General features: G+C 42.3%; 2 protein-coding genes across 6 annotated transcripts in view; one reads left to right on the top strand and one right to left on the bottom strand.

The window, feature by feature from the left end:
* The window catches only part of NUSAP1 (nucleolar and spindle associated protein 1), a 14,329-nt gene extending 9,926 nt beyond the window's left edge, over nt 1-4,403 (bottom strand). For all 4 annotated transcript variants that reach the window (XM_021403675.1, XM_021403676.1, XM_021403677.1 and 1 more), the window contains exons 1-4: nt 4,203-4,403; nt 3,400-3,465; nt 1,943-2,128; nt 938-1,112 (exon numbers count right to left, since the gene is read on the bottom strand). In XM_021403675.1, coding sequence (XP_021259350.1) covers nt 938-1,112; nt 1,943-2,128; nt 3,400-3,465; nt 4,203-4,298 — 523 coding nt within the window. In that variant the 5' untranslated portion in view covers nt 4,299-4,403. The remainder of the gene's footprint in view (nt 1-937; nt 1,113-1,942; nt 2,129-3,399; nt 3,466-4,202) is intronic.
* On the top strand, nt 4,542-8,195 carry OIP5 (Opa interacting protein 5). 2 transcript variants are annotated; one of them, XM_021403693.1, is made up of 5 exons: nt 4,542-4,922; nt 4,994-5,060; nt 5,363-5,485; nt 6,188-6,269; nt 7,282-8,195. In XM_021403693.1, the coding sequence occupies exons 1-5, from the start codon at nt 4,667-4,669 to the stop codon at nt 7,399-7,401; spliced, it is 648 nt and encodes a 215-aa protein (XP_021259368.1). In that variant the 5' UTR covers nt 4,542-4,666; the 3' UTR covers nt 7,402-8,195. The 2 variants fall into 2 exon arrangements, with proteins under 2 accessions (XP_021259368.1, XP_021259369.1); XM_021403694.1 differs by lacking the exon at nt 5,363-5,485.

Below are 10,911 nucleotides of genomic sequence, written 5' to 3'. Positions count from 1 at the left end.
GAAGAGATGAGCACTGTTTGAAGTGTCAGTGCAAAATTAATTTTAGTACTGCCTCAGCCAAAGCATCTTCTACATATTTTGTTTCATTTGCTTTTAAAAGAAGCTTCATAGAAAACTTTTATTTTCTTAAATTAGCTTCAAAGTTACATATGGCCTCTGATAAGAACGTCCTTTAAGTCCTATCAAACAGCAAAGACATCCATGGTACATCACAAGGACTGTTACACTTCACCTAACAGGAGGCAAATAATGGGATGCGTCCAATAGTTCGTTGTGAGTCTATCAAACAAGACAGGGAAGACAAACTTATTTCCTATCTAGGTCAACTGCATGCACAAGTGAGTGGAGAGGAGGGGAGCCCATATTTTCAGCAGCATCACATTCTAAGGTGAAAGAAAGCTATCAGATATAAAAGTGATCCACCGTAAGACACAGGTATTGTTAGGCAGTGTAAACAAATTAATAAGGGTTTTGTCAGCATGTCTTTTTGTACTAGTTTTACTCCTGAGAAGGCAATGACAAAACCCATGCATCCAAAGAAAAAGAAGAATTAATAATGAGGCAGTTTTCCCTTTTTTGCCATTTGGCTCCTTTAAAAAGGAAGGCCTCTCAGGGGTATTCCAGAAGGCTCTTACCTAAACAAAGTGTGAGAATCAAATACACTCGGACCACCAAGAACCCCTACACTGAAAACATTGGGTCCAGGTTTCTGACATCAAAGCCAGTGGAACTACTACACTGCCAGATTTGTGGCATTGTTTTACAGTTCAATACCAAACACACACACACGCTCACACAGCAGATCCCTTTCTGGCATTTTGAAAAAGGTACAGATGCTAAACCTGTCACAAAACTTTCACAGACAAAAAGTAACCCAAGAAGTAAATTTGAAGTACTACAAATGATTAAACTTACTTTTATGGAAGTTCTTACTTACATTCTGCTCTAGTGCTTTTATTAGAAGTTCTCTTTGATTGCTTCTTCTCAGCAGAAGCCATGCTTGGATTCTCATTAACTCTTTTTTTAGTTACTTGTTCCACATTTTGGAATAACATCTTTCGCTTTTCACATTCACCTCGAGGCACTTCATTTTCTTTGGTTTCAGAACGCCCCTACAGTTAAGCAAACTTCATTAAACTCTGTTCCAACTGGATATAAGAAAAGGATCTTGTTCTGAGAGCAGCTGGTCAGTGAAATGGGTTGTCCAGAGAGGTGGTATAGCAACCACACTGAAGAGTTTTACAAAAGTCAGCTTACATAAAGCTCCAAGCATTATGATCTAACCTCATAGCTGACCCTGCTTTCAGGGGGAGATTGAACAAGAGACTTTCCAAAATGCAATCTAACCTAGGAAATATTTATAATTATCTATATTAAGGCTTTCACCTGCAGTTCAAACATTTTAGCATAATGTTGCTACTATTAACAAAACTATTTTCAATAAAAAATTACTTCAATTGCATGTTGCTTTTGACTATCACAGCTTTAGTTACTGCTGGCTTTCATTTACACATGCTGCAAAAAAGACTAACACCTCTCATCTCACCATTTCCCTCTAACTCCGTACCATTAAGTTTTCTGCACAATTCTAACTTCACCCACTCACCCATCCAAATCCTGAAGCTGCCTAATATTCAGATGTATACTATGATGAACTAGTGAAATCAGTCCTACAGCCAGAGTTTTTAACCATGTATTTCCTCAGAAGGATTTAATTTCTTTTCTTAGACTAATTACATAAATCATTTCTGTTCATTGTGCAGTAGCACACAGTCCAATTAGACAAGATCTGTGGTATAAAGTACAAGTAGATGTCCTCTGTACTACTGCATACAAAAATCAAAACGTTACCTGCTAACGTGGTAGCAGAATTAATCAAGCCTTTTTCATCTCCAGTTTCATTGCAAGACACAGACACACAAAAGCTAGCAATACACTTTACCTCCATTTCAGCAGAGGGCCCTGTGTTTTCTTCACAGTCATTAATCTCCACATCAGAGCTCTTCTTTTTCCTGGTTGCTTTCTTTTCTTTACTTCTTTTTGTGACAAAACGTGCTGGATTAGGCATAAATTCCTGTTGGCAGCTCAGTTCAGAGTCCATTGAAGCAGATGCACTTCTTTCAGAATTCTGCATCAGAAAAGTACCATAACATGGAATGTACATACAGCAGATAGATAGATACTCTAAAGGGACAGCTTCAACATTGTTATTGGAAAAGGCTCTTCACATAGACAAAAGCAAGAGTACACATAAGTAATACAGAAATTAACTTGGCAATACCTAGATTTCCTGAAGCACCTTACCTACATTCCCATAGAAAAGCTACATAATAAAATAATGGTAGTACTTATATTCGGTAAGCAACTATTTAAAAAGCAAACAACAACTTAGTATTTGAGACCTGACTTGAATGAAGCTGCTGTCCTCCAAAATCTGTGAAAGTTATCCTACAGAAATATACACATACAAGCCACAGAAGATTACACAACTTCTTCATGCCTGTAGAGGAGCAGATTATGAAAGCAGCTTTTAAAATGAGCAGTTTTAGAAAAAGTAGATACAAATTTACTTTATTAAAAATATGAGAAATTGTTATACGTGATATTTTGGCTCACAGAAAACTGTAAGGAAAACAATTAATAGAAATGAATAAAAGAAACGTCAATTGTATTGAATCATAGAATGGTTTGCATTGGAAGGGATCTCAAAGATCCCTTCCAACCCTCCTGCTACAGGCAGGGTTGCCAGCTGCTAGATCAAGTACTAGACCAGGTTACCTAGGACCCCATCCAGCCTGGCCTTGAAAACCTCCAGGGTAAGGAGGTTTTCAACCTCTTTGGGCAGCCTGTTCCAGCACTTCACCACTCTCTCAGTAAAAAAACTTCCCCTGACGTCTAATCTAAATCTCCCTTCCTTTCATTTACAACCATTCCCCATTGCCCTATCACTATCTACCTATGAAAAAAGTTGATTTCCCTACTGCTTATAAACTCCTTTTAAATATCAAAAGGCCACAATGAGGTCTCCCCACAGCCTACTCTTTTGTTTTTCTTATAACGTCAATGTAAGTGAATAGCAGATGTAAAATGCTTTGGTATTAGTTAGTACAGAATATAGAATTATGAAATTTAAGTGTTAGTGGTTACGGGGAATAGTTTTGTATTGATACTGAAGGATACATTTAACACAGAATTAATGCTTTTAGTCATATAAGAAGGCATTTCATATGTTCATGCATCAATACATGAGCACATTAAACTAAAAGCACTATTAAAAAAGAGTACTTTTATTACAATAGACATTATGCTAAAAACAATATTTGTTACATACTGTGCCCTATTATTTACAAAGTTAAAGCTTTCTTTCTGAAAAAGGATGGCTGCTTAATCATCTATTACCGTATCTTCATTTTCTTGCATTCTTCCTTGAAAGTGTTGCTTCAGTGCTTTCAACAGTTTATCTGCCTGAAGAGAAATCAAAACAACGGATGAACTAAATATTGCATTGATTCATCCAACAGGAGACCGCCCAAAGAGCCCAGCTGTTTGCGGGAGATTTAGCAGTTGGGGGCTGAACGAGGCTGTTCCAGCAGCACTACTCAGCTGAACACGAACTAAAATCGTATCAAGTTCCCACAGCGGCTTCTCCTGTGCCGCTCACACCACGTACGAAGCGTCCTCCTCATCCCTTGCGTACACTCAGCAGAAACAGAAGCAGAACGGCTCTCTTGGAAAGGACGTCCTATTGGAAGGCCATCGCGTCGCACTGCGTGACCGCCGCAGGGCTCACGAGAAGTTCGGGCACGGTAGCGAGGTAGCACGGAGCCCGCTGCCTCCCGAGCAGCGTCGGGCTGGGGCAGTAGCCCCGCGGGCAGCCCGGCTGACAGCGGCAACAGGGAGGCACCTCCCTCCGCAGAAAGTTGAGGAGAGCGGCAACAACAGCGCAGCCCCAGGGATATTTCGGGCTCGGAACGGCTCTCAGGCGGTAGAGCAGGCTCATGCCGACCGAGGAGCGCCAGGCGGCCCGAGCCCCGGCGCTGAGGCTACGACGGCCGGGGCCGCTGCCGGACACGCCGCCCGCTCCCGCCGCCCTCAGCGGCGGAGGGGACGCGGTGCCCTCAGCGCGGCGGTCGCAACAGCGCCACGGGGGCGACAGGACCGCGCCCCCTCACCGCTCCCCCCCGGCCACCACCACCACTCACCCGGAGGTTGGCCCTCAGGCCGGCCGCCTTGGCGACCTGCTGCAGCTCAACGTACTTCAGCGCGTCCAACGACTGAAGCTGCGCGGGGAGCGCCATAGCTACACCGCTGCCAACCGCCGCGCGCTTCAAATCTTGCGCTTAACCGACACGCAGCGCCTTGTCCCCGTCCCCGCCCCCACCGTTCGAACTTGCCCGCCGCGGCCAGCCATTGGCCTGACCGGGCGAGGGAGGCGGGCTCGAAATCACAGAAGCCGCCCAATGGCTGGTGTGTCCAGCAGCGCCCTGTTTTTCAAGCGCGATTGGCGCCGGCGGCTCGGGAAATCCCCGCCCTCTCCTGTTTGATTGGCAGCCCGCTTCCCAATGGCCTCGTGCGGCGAGGATTGACGTCTCTACTGCCCAATAGGAGCGTTTCCGTGGCGAGGCTGGGAAGACGGGCGGTGCTCTCCGTCACCGGGCGGGGGGAGATGGCGGTGCGGCGGCAGCTGCGGCGATTCTTTGAGGAGCCGCAGGTCTGCGGCACAATCGTGGTAGAGCAGCCGCTCTCCCCCGATCCTCCGCCGGCTCCTCCTCCGACGTCGGCCGCGGAGGTGCCGCGGTGCCACGAGCTGCGGTCGGAGGACTGCGCCGTGTTCCAGTGCCGCGGGTGCTGGGCGGTGCTTGGCGACTCGCTGCACCTGTGCGCGCTGGAGGAGCAGCGCCTCGGCCTCCTCGTCTGCCTCAGTGAGTGCTGGGGGCCGGGCCGGGGCTGGTTCCGCGCGCTGCTTCTCCACGCGTTTCTTCTCTCTCCTCAGGAGTCACCAGCGACGTGCTGTGCGAGGAGGCGCTGATGGTCGGCCTGGAGGGAGCACTGATGGGATGGTGCGTAGCGGCAGCACCCTTGAGTCACGTTGGAGTTTCACCGCCTAAAGCGTTTTGCGGTGACGCGCTGTGGATTTAACCTCTCCCTTCAACTTCGATTATTATAGAGGTTTTCCTAGACAACGTGCCCAACTGTGTACATTCACAATCTGTATTGTTTCTGTAAGGACAAAGCGTTAACGCGCTGTGTTTTACTGTCCTGATAGAAGCAACGATCCAGTGTCCTCTGACAAACGAGGAGCAGTATCCATGGTTTTGGAAGCTTTTATTTAATAATATAATTGTTCTGTTTGTCCTTTTAGTGCTTACAATGCGCTGTCTTGTCGGTCGTGTGGCACAGCTGTGGGCTTTGTTCTTTATTCTGCCTTCAGAGACCTGGCCCGTCTCCGAGGCTTCTTCTGTTTCTTCAAGAGCAGCATCTTCTGGTGGGTGCCCTGCCCTGTGTTTTAATGGTCAAGGCTTTCATAGCAATTTGCAAATTCTTCCAGCACGAATACAGCTAACATACACCTAACAAAAGCTGCTTTATTTTTGACTGAGAGAGTCATTGTGGGATTTTAATATTCTGTTCACACTTTGTATTGGCACGACTCCATTTGATCTACCTTATATTTTTTGAGTCTCCTCATCTGACATCAAAGTTTAAATTTAGCTGCTTGCGGTGCTGAAGCCTCCTTTGGTTCCAGATCCACTTAACTAATGCAAGATATCAAAATAGGTCTGTGACAGATGGACCTGATTATAGAATCACAGAACCGTTCAAGTTGGAAGGGGCCTTTACAGGCCATCTCATCATCTAGTCCAACTCCCCTGCAATGAACAGGGACACCTACAGCCAGACCAGGTTGCTCAGAGCCTGGTCCAGCCTGACCTTGGATGTCTCCGGGGATGGGGCGCCCACCTCAGCTCTGGGCAACCCATTCCAGTGTCTCACTAGCTGATACGGAGGGGATTTTATGATTTGGGAGTAAATGTGTTATGGTTTTAAATATTTTCATTACCTATGGAGCACTTTAGGGAAGAGTTTTATCTACTTTAAAATCAGCTTAAATAGTTTGTCTAAATGAATGCAACTACTTGTTTTCAACTGTTTTTCTTGTTTTTCCCTTTCCCCATTTGTTTTCCAGTTATCTCTTAAAAAGCAAAATGATAATAGAAGCTTCTAAGGTGAAATTTCCTGCTGTGACCCTAAAGGATCAAATGGAGAAAGTAAGGTCTCCGCGTGACTTTATATGAAAATAGCAAGACATACTAATATTTTTTGATATTAAGTATTTTTTAATTAGCCAAAAATATTGATAATATTACTATATCTGCAAAACATATCAGGTTCTAGCTAATTTTCTGACAAAAATGTGGTGTTTGGTTTGGTTTTTTTAATGAATGCATATGTTTTCGTGCTACCTAAATGTTGTCAGGAGGGAAGGGTACTTCTCTACACACTGAAAACAAAACAAACAAAAAGAATCCTTTTAAAATAAAACTTTTCCTAAATACTGCTACCTGTGTTGTTCCTAGAATTGAAAAGTCACTGTTGAAGAATAAAAAAATATATACACAAATTGGTTACATTGAAAGTAACCAATGATTCCAGTATTTCTATATGGGAAGTGACACTAAAATGTAAAAATATCATCCAGGCAAAAGTTCTCCTGAAGCTGAGATAGATTATTCTGAGGTAAAAATATCAGCTTCATTGCACACATTTTGGGATTTTGGAAAAGTTATGTGTTGAGCAGAGCAAGTGCTAGACTTGTCTTTGCTTTTCAAGATGTAGCGTAAGCAGAAATATAGTCTTGCCTACAGTGCTTTACATGTGTTAACTTAAACCCCAAACTCTAGAAATGGCATTTTTGAGGGGTTGTCCTACATTGATGATGAAACAGCCTCCAGATCTTGTGAAACTAGGTCACTTGCTATGTAAAACCATGTAACCAGTTAACTAGAAAAGATTGACTAGATCAGCGAAGCTTCAGCAACTCTGTTTCCATGTATCTCTGACACTGGTTATGCTGACCCACATTCATTTCTTTCTAGCACAGGCTTCTCATTTGAGTCCTAGTTAGTTTTGGCTTTTCTAGACATAAAACAAAGTCCAGCATCATTTTCCACTTTGAAAACCATCTGCTCTTTAGCCACTGAAAGTGGAATGCATATCGTTTAAAGAACATTTTTCTCTAGTTTTACTACTCCCATCTCTCTCTTTTTTTTTTTTTCCTAGCTGAAAGAAAACCTTGTGATGGCCCACATGCGCGTAGAATTGCTGATGAAGAAGATGGAGCAATTGAAACAGAATAATGTGGCAGAAAACAGAGCTCTGCATCACATGCAATTGCCCTAACGCCACAATGGTGAATACCAAGAAATAACATGACATTTTAAAGAAATACTGGAGTTGTTGCTGCAGCTCTGCTGACTTTTGCCATTTTGATGAAATAAGGCACTAGGTGGCTGATCTGTCACTATCTGCACGTAGAAAGAACTGACACTTCAGTGCATCTCTTCAATCTAAGGAGAACACCTGAAAATCTAACCTACTGAAGATGCGCACATTAAAATGAACAGCTTACTCATGCAGCGTATAATTCTCTAAGACTGTATTACTTTGGCTGTGATTCTCCATGGTGACTTCAGGGGGTAGAACAGTTTTTGCAACAATCAAATCGGGCCTCTAGACCCATACAAAACATGGTATCATAACGATAATTGAGAGGAAGCGTTGTAATTTAGAGATTCTTAAGGAGTTATGAAGTTTTTGTTCTATCTTTTCATGCAGATAGAATATTCATGGCAGCTAGCTGTTTTTCAAGTGGTTCATTAGCTACATCTGGTATGTGAGGCTTCTAAATAGCCTCCTGATGAATTCATTTAAAGAATTTGCTTGTACGCGCGGCCTGCAAGACGAGCAAGTTAGCATCTCCCAGAAGCTGCACAGTTGTGCTTGGTGAATCTATATGGTGTAAAGCTAATTGGAACATAAGGTTATGGATTTCAAATTGAGGTACAATGCTTGCTTCTGCCAGAGTCATCTGGAAACACAGTCACATGGCTGCGTGGATCCAAGTTCTGTCTGCTCCATGAAGTTTAGTCTGTGAGCAGCTGCCTTCAATAAATTTGAGCCTTTTTTGATTAAGACTTCTGGATTGTCTCAGTCTGTTCTGATTAAGCAATAGCATAGCCTTATTAAGAGCTGTTCCACTGGGAAGGAAGCAGATCTCTGTTAAATTCCACAACTACACGTTATCTAAATGGTTATTATCCAAGTTTTACAACTTGTTTAAGTGCAGAAATGCAGTACTTTTCAATGACAACTAAATTTGGGCTATCAAAACACCTGAAGGAAGTGTTACTCACTCTTAAGATCTGCTTCACTGCCTATAATGATAAATGTTTTTTCAATGTGTGCTCAAGCCTGAACCTTTAGCTGGAGAGCTGTTGTTCTCAACAGCTGTCACTTTACACTCATGTAAAGTTTGGAGTTATATCTGACTACTTCATTATTAAGAACAAGTAATTTTTTGCAAGACTTCATTACTTAAATTACATTTAAGGGACTGCTTGCCTTCAACTGAGGTTTTGTCACTAAACACACCTTGTGCAAACACCCTCCCCATCTCAGGTGTTTTCCATTATGTAACTTCACCTTTGTGTTACTTCAGGTGACAGTTATTTGTTGTTGCATCTGTCTAAGAAAGGAGTGATAATGGGACTACTCACTTTTGCCCTTTTATTCTGGTTTTTGCGTTGGTTTTTTTTCTTGTCATATGCTTTACATTTGTACTGTGTATAAATAGTATTAAGTTGTCTTGCTTCATTTAGCTAAGCATCCGCCCCTAAGAGAAAAAAGCAGCTGTTAGTTACATTTTTATATATTATCTTTACAGTTGTAGAGATTTTTTTAATAAAAATGATGAAATTCACAAATACTACACAAGGTCTGTATAATAGCTATCATGTGAGTTGTAGGCTCAATTTTAAACTGTATTTGGCTAATCTTTTGAACTGGGAAGACCTCAGGCTCTACTGAGTCATTGTGTGGTCCTTCTTGTCCGTTTGCCAAATGATGTTTTTTCCTGGCACTGACTGCTGCCTGATAGACTTGCTGGCACTCACAGCAGTACAGTTTTCTAAGTAAAATCTGTTTTGAGAAGCAAACTACCTTAATTTAAACAAATTAAATGCAACTGTACTGTCAGTAGTTGGCAACAAACATTTACTGAGATAGCAACTTAAGGCTTCAGCTTGAGTGATGTTTGAACTTTTCTCCCAGAAAGATTCAGCTCTCAATTTTACCCTGTCCCAGGCTCAAATTCTGCTGGAATCTACAATTAATGAGCGAATATTCAATTTTCTAGTGTGGAACTGAATCTCCTCTAGCTAAACATCTTGAGAGATGTGTAGCCAGGGCCAGTCTGGCTCAGGATGGATGGATTCTCTGTTTATAAAAAAAAATACCTGCTTCAAAAGCAAGTCTCATGGTCAGGCCACAGCTATTTTTATTCTTAAATGAGCTAACCAACTGTTATCTTCTCTGGAACCTAAAGAGAAAAGCAAGCGGAAAATGAAACAAATTAAGGTGGTGAAGCGGATTACTGAAGCAACAATCACACAATTAGTGTTTTGTAAGCTAATATACAGGTTAGGAATCTGTAAGAGGTTTTGGAAAGCTCAGCTCATAGTGGTGTTGGGAGCCATGGCTTCTTCAGCACAGTCCTCAGGAAGTGGTGTCTTGCTGCTGTGTTCTAGAACTTCCCAAAATTGTTTCCAGCAGCAACTGCAAGGAGAGTTGTGCCTCCCTAGAGGTTGTGAAACGTTGATGCTGAAGGAATTTTTGAGAGGTTTGAGTCGCCAAAATAAACATTCCACATGCACGCGGAAGAGTTTCCAGAGAATTAGTCCTTCTAGGCAAGCTACTTTACAAGCATCAGAAGCTCTCTGCTACTGTCTAAAACAACCTCTGAAGCTTTTATTTGATAAGTTGCCCATCTTATATTAAGTTGAAGTAGTGTGACAATTTTTCTTCAGTTGCGTTCCAGGAAGTCAGAGGGAGCCTCTCGTGTCTAAAATCTGCTGAAACAGCTGGATCCAAGGCAGCTATGCAGCTTATGGGAGTTTATTTCAAACTGTTAAGCACTGACAAAGATACAGCGACATTTCAGAAGTGGAAGAAGCACTTCATTGAAGGTGCAGCGTACTGCAACTTGGTTAATCTGTCTTTTGAACAAATGACACACCAAGTCTTAGTGCATTCTCAGCCTGTGCTGCTTTATTGCTAAAAAAATTTGTATACAGGTGCAGAGTTTCCGAGTTCATTTTTAAACAGTTCCTCTTTACAGCATCAAAAGAATAAAATCTTATCTTGAAATCCTCAAAGATGCATAGATATAAAAGCAAGCTGCCTTTTGGAAAAAACATCAGAATTTGCAGGGAAACATTCTTTTACTGTTACCATGTAAAACACGTGCAATGCGAATACATAGATCGTAGTGATACCGGTAATTTTCTCCGCTAACCCACGTGAGTAATGCCATCAGAAGTTCAGTATAAGAAGTCTTCTGTAACCCGGTTTGTAAGTACTAAGCTATTTTTAACAATCTATAATTACTACCTCTCCTTCGCTGTTAGATCATATTTCTCCAAAGGAAGATATCTTCACTGAAGTCCTAAAGTAGCTTACTCCCCAGGTTTTATATTGGAGAGGATAAGTGTGAACAATGGATCCAAGTGCTTACTCATCACACAAAGGAAAACATACATTACAGAGTTTAAAACCATGTGAAATGTTCTAAAAAAATATCCAACTCAGCATTAGGTGGCCACAGTTAACTGCTGGGCTAAACTTGTTTTACCA

This window comes from Numida meleagris, chromosome 6, assembly GCF_002078875.1.
Source record: "Numida meleagris isolate 19003 breed g44 Domestic line chromosome 6, NumMel1.0, whole genome shotgun sequence".
Lineage (NCBI taxonomy): Eukaryota > Metazoa > Chordata > Aves > Galliformes > Numididae > Numida > Numida meleagris.
Note: the sequence above shows the minus strand (reverse complement) of the source record. Positions and strands in the feature narration are given on the sequence as shown.

Bases quoted from the DNA above. Each gene is read 5' to 3' on its own strand.
- OIP5 (XM_021403693.1), top strand. From the start codon at position 4,667: ATGGCGGTGCGGCGGCAGCTGCGGCGATTCTTTGAGGAGCCGCAGGTC. The intron at 5,061-5,362 runs GTGCGTAGCGGC...TTGTCCTTTTAG, and splicing joins GAGGGAGCACTGATGGGATG to TGCTTACAATGCGCTGTCTT. The intron at 6,270-7,281 runs GTAAGGTCTCCG...TTTTTTTCCTAG, and splicing joins TAAAGGATCAAATGGAGAAA to CTGAAAGAAAACCTTGTGAT.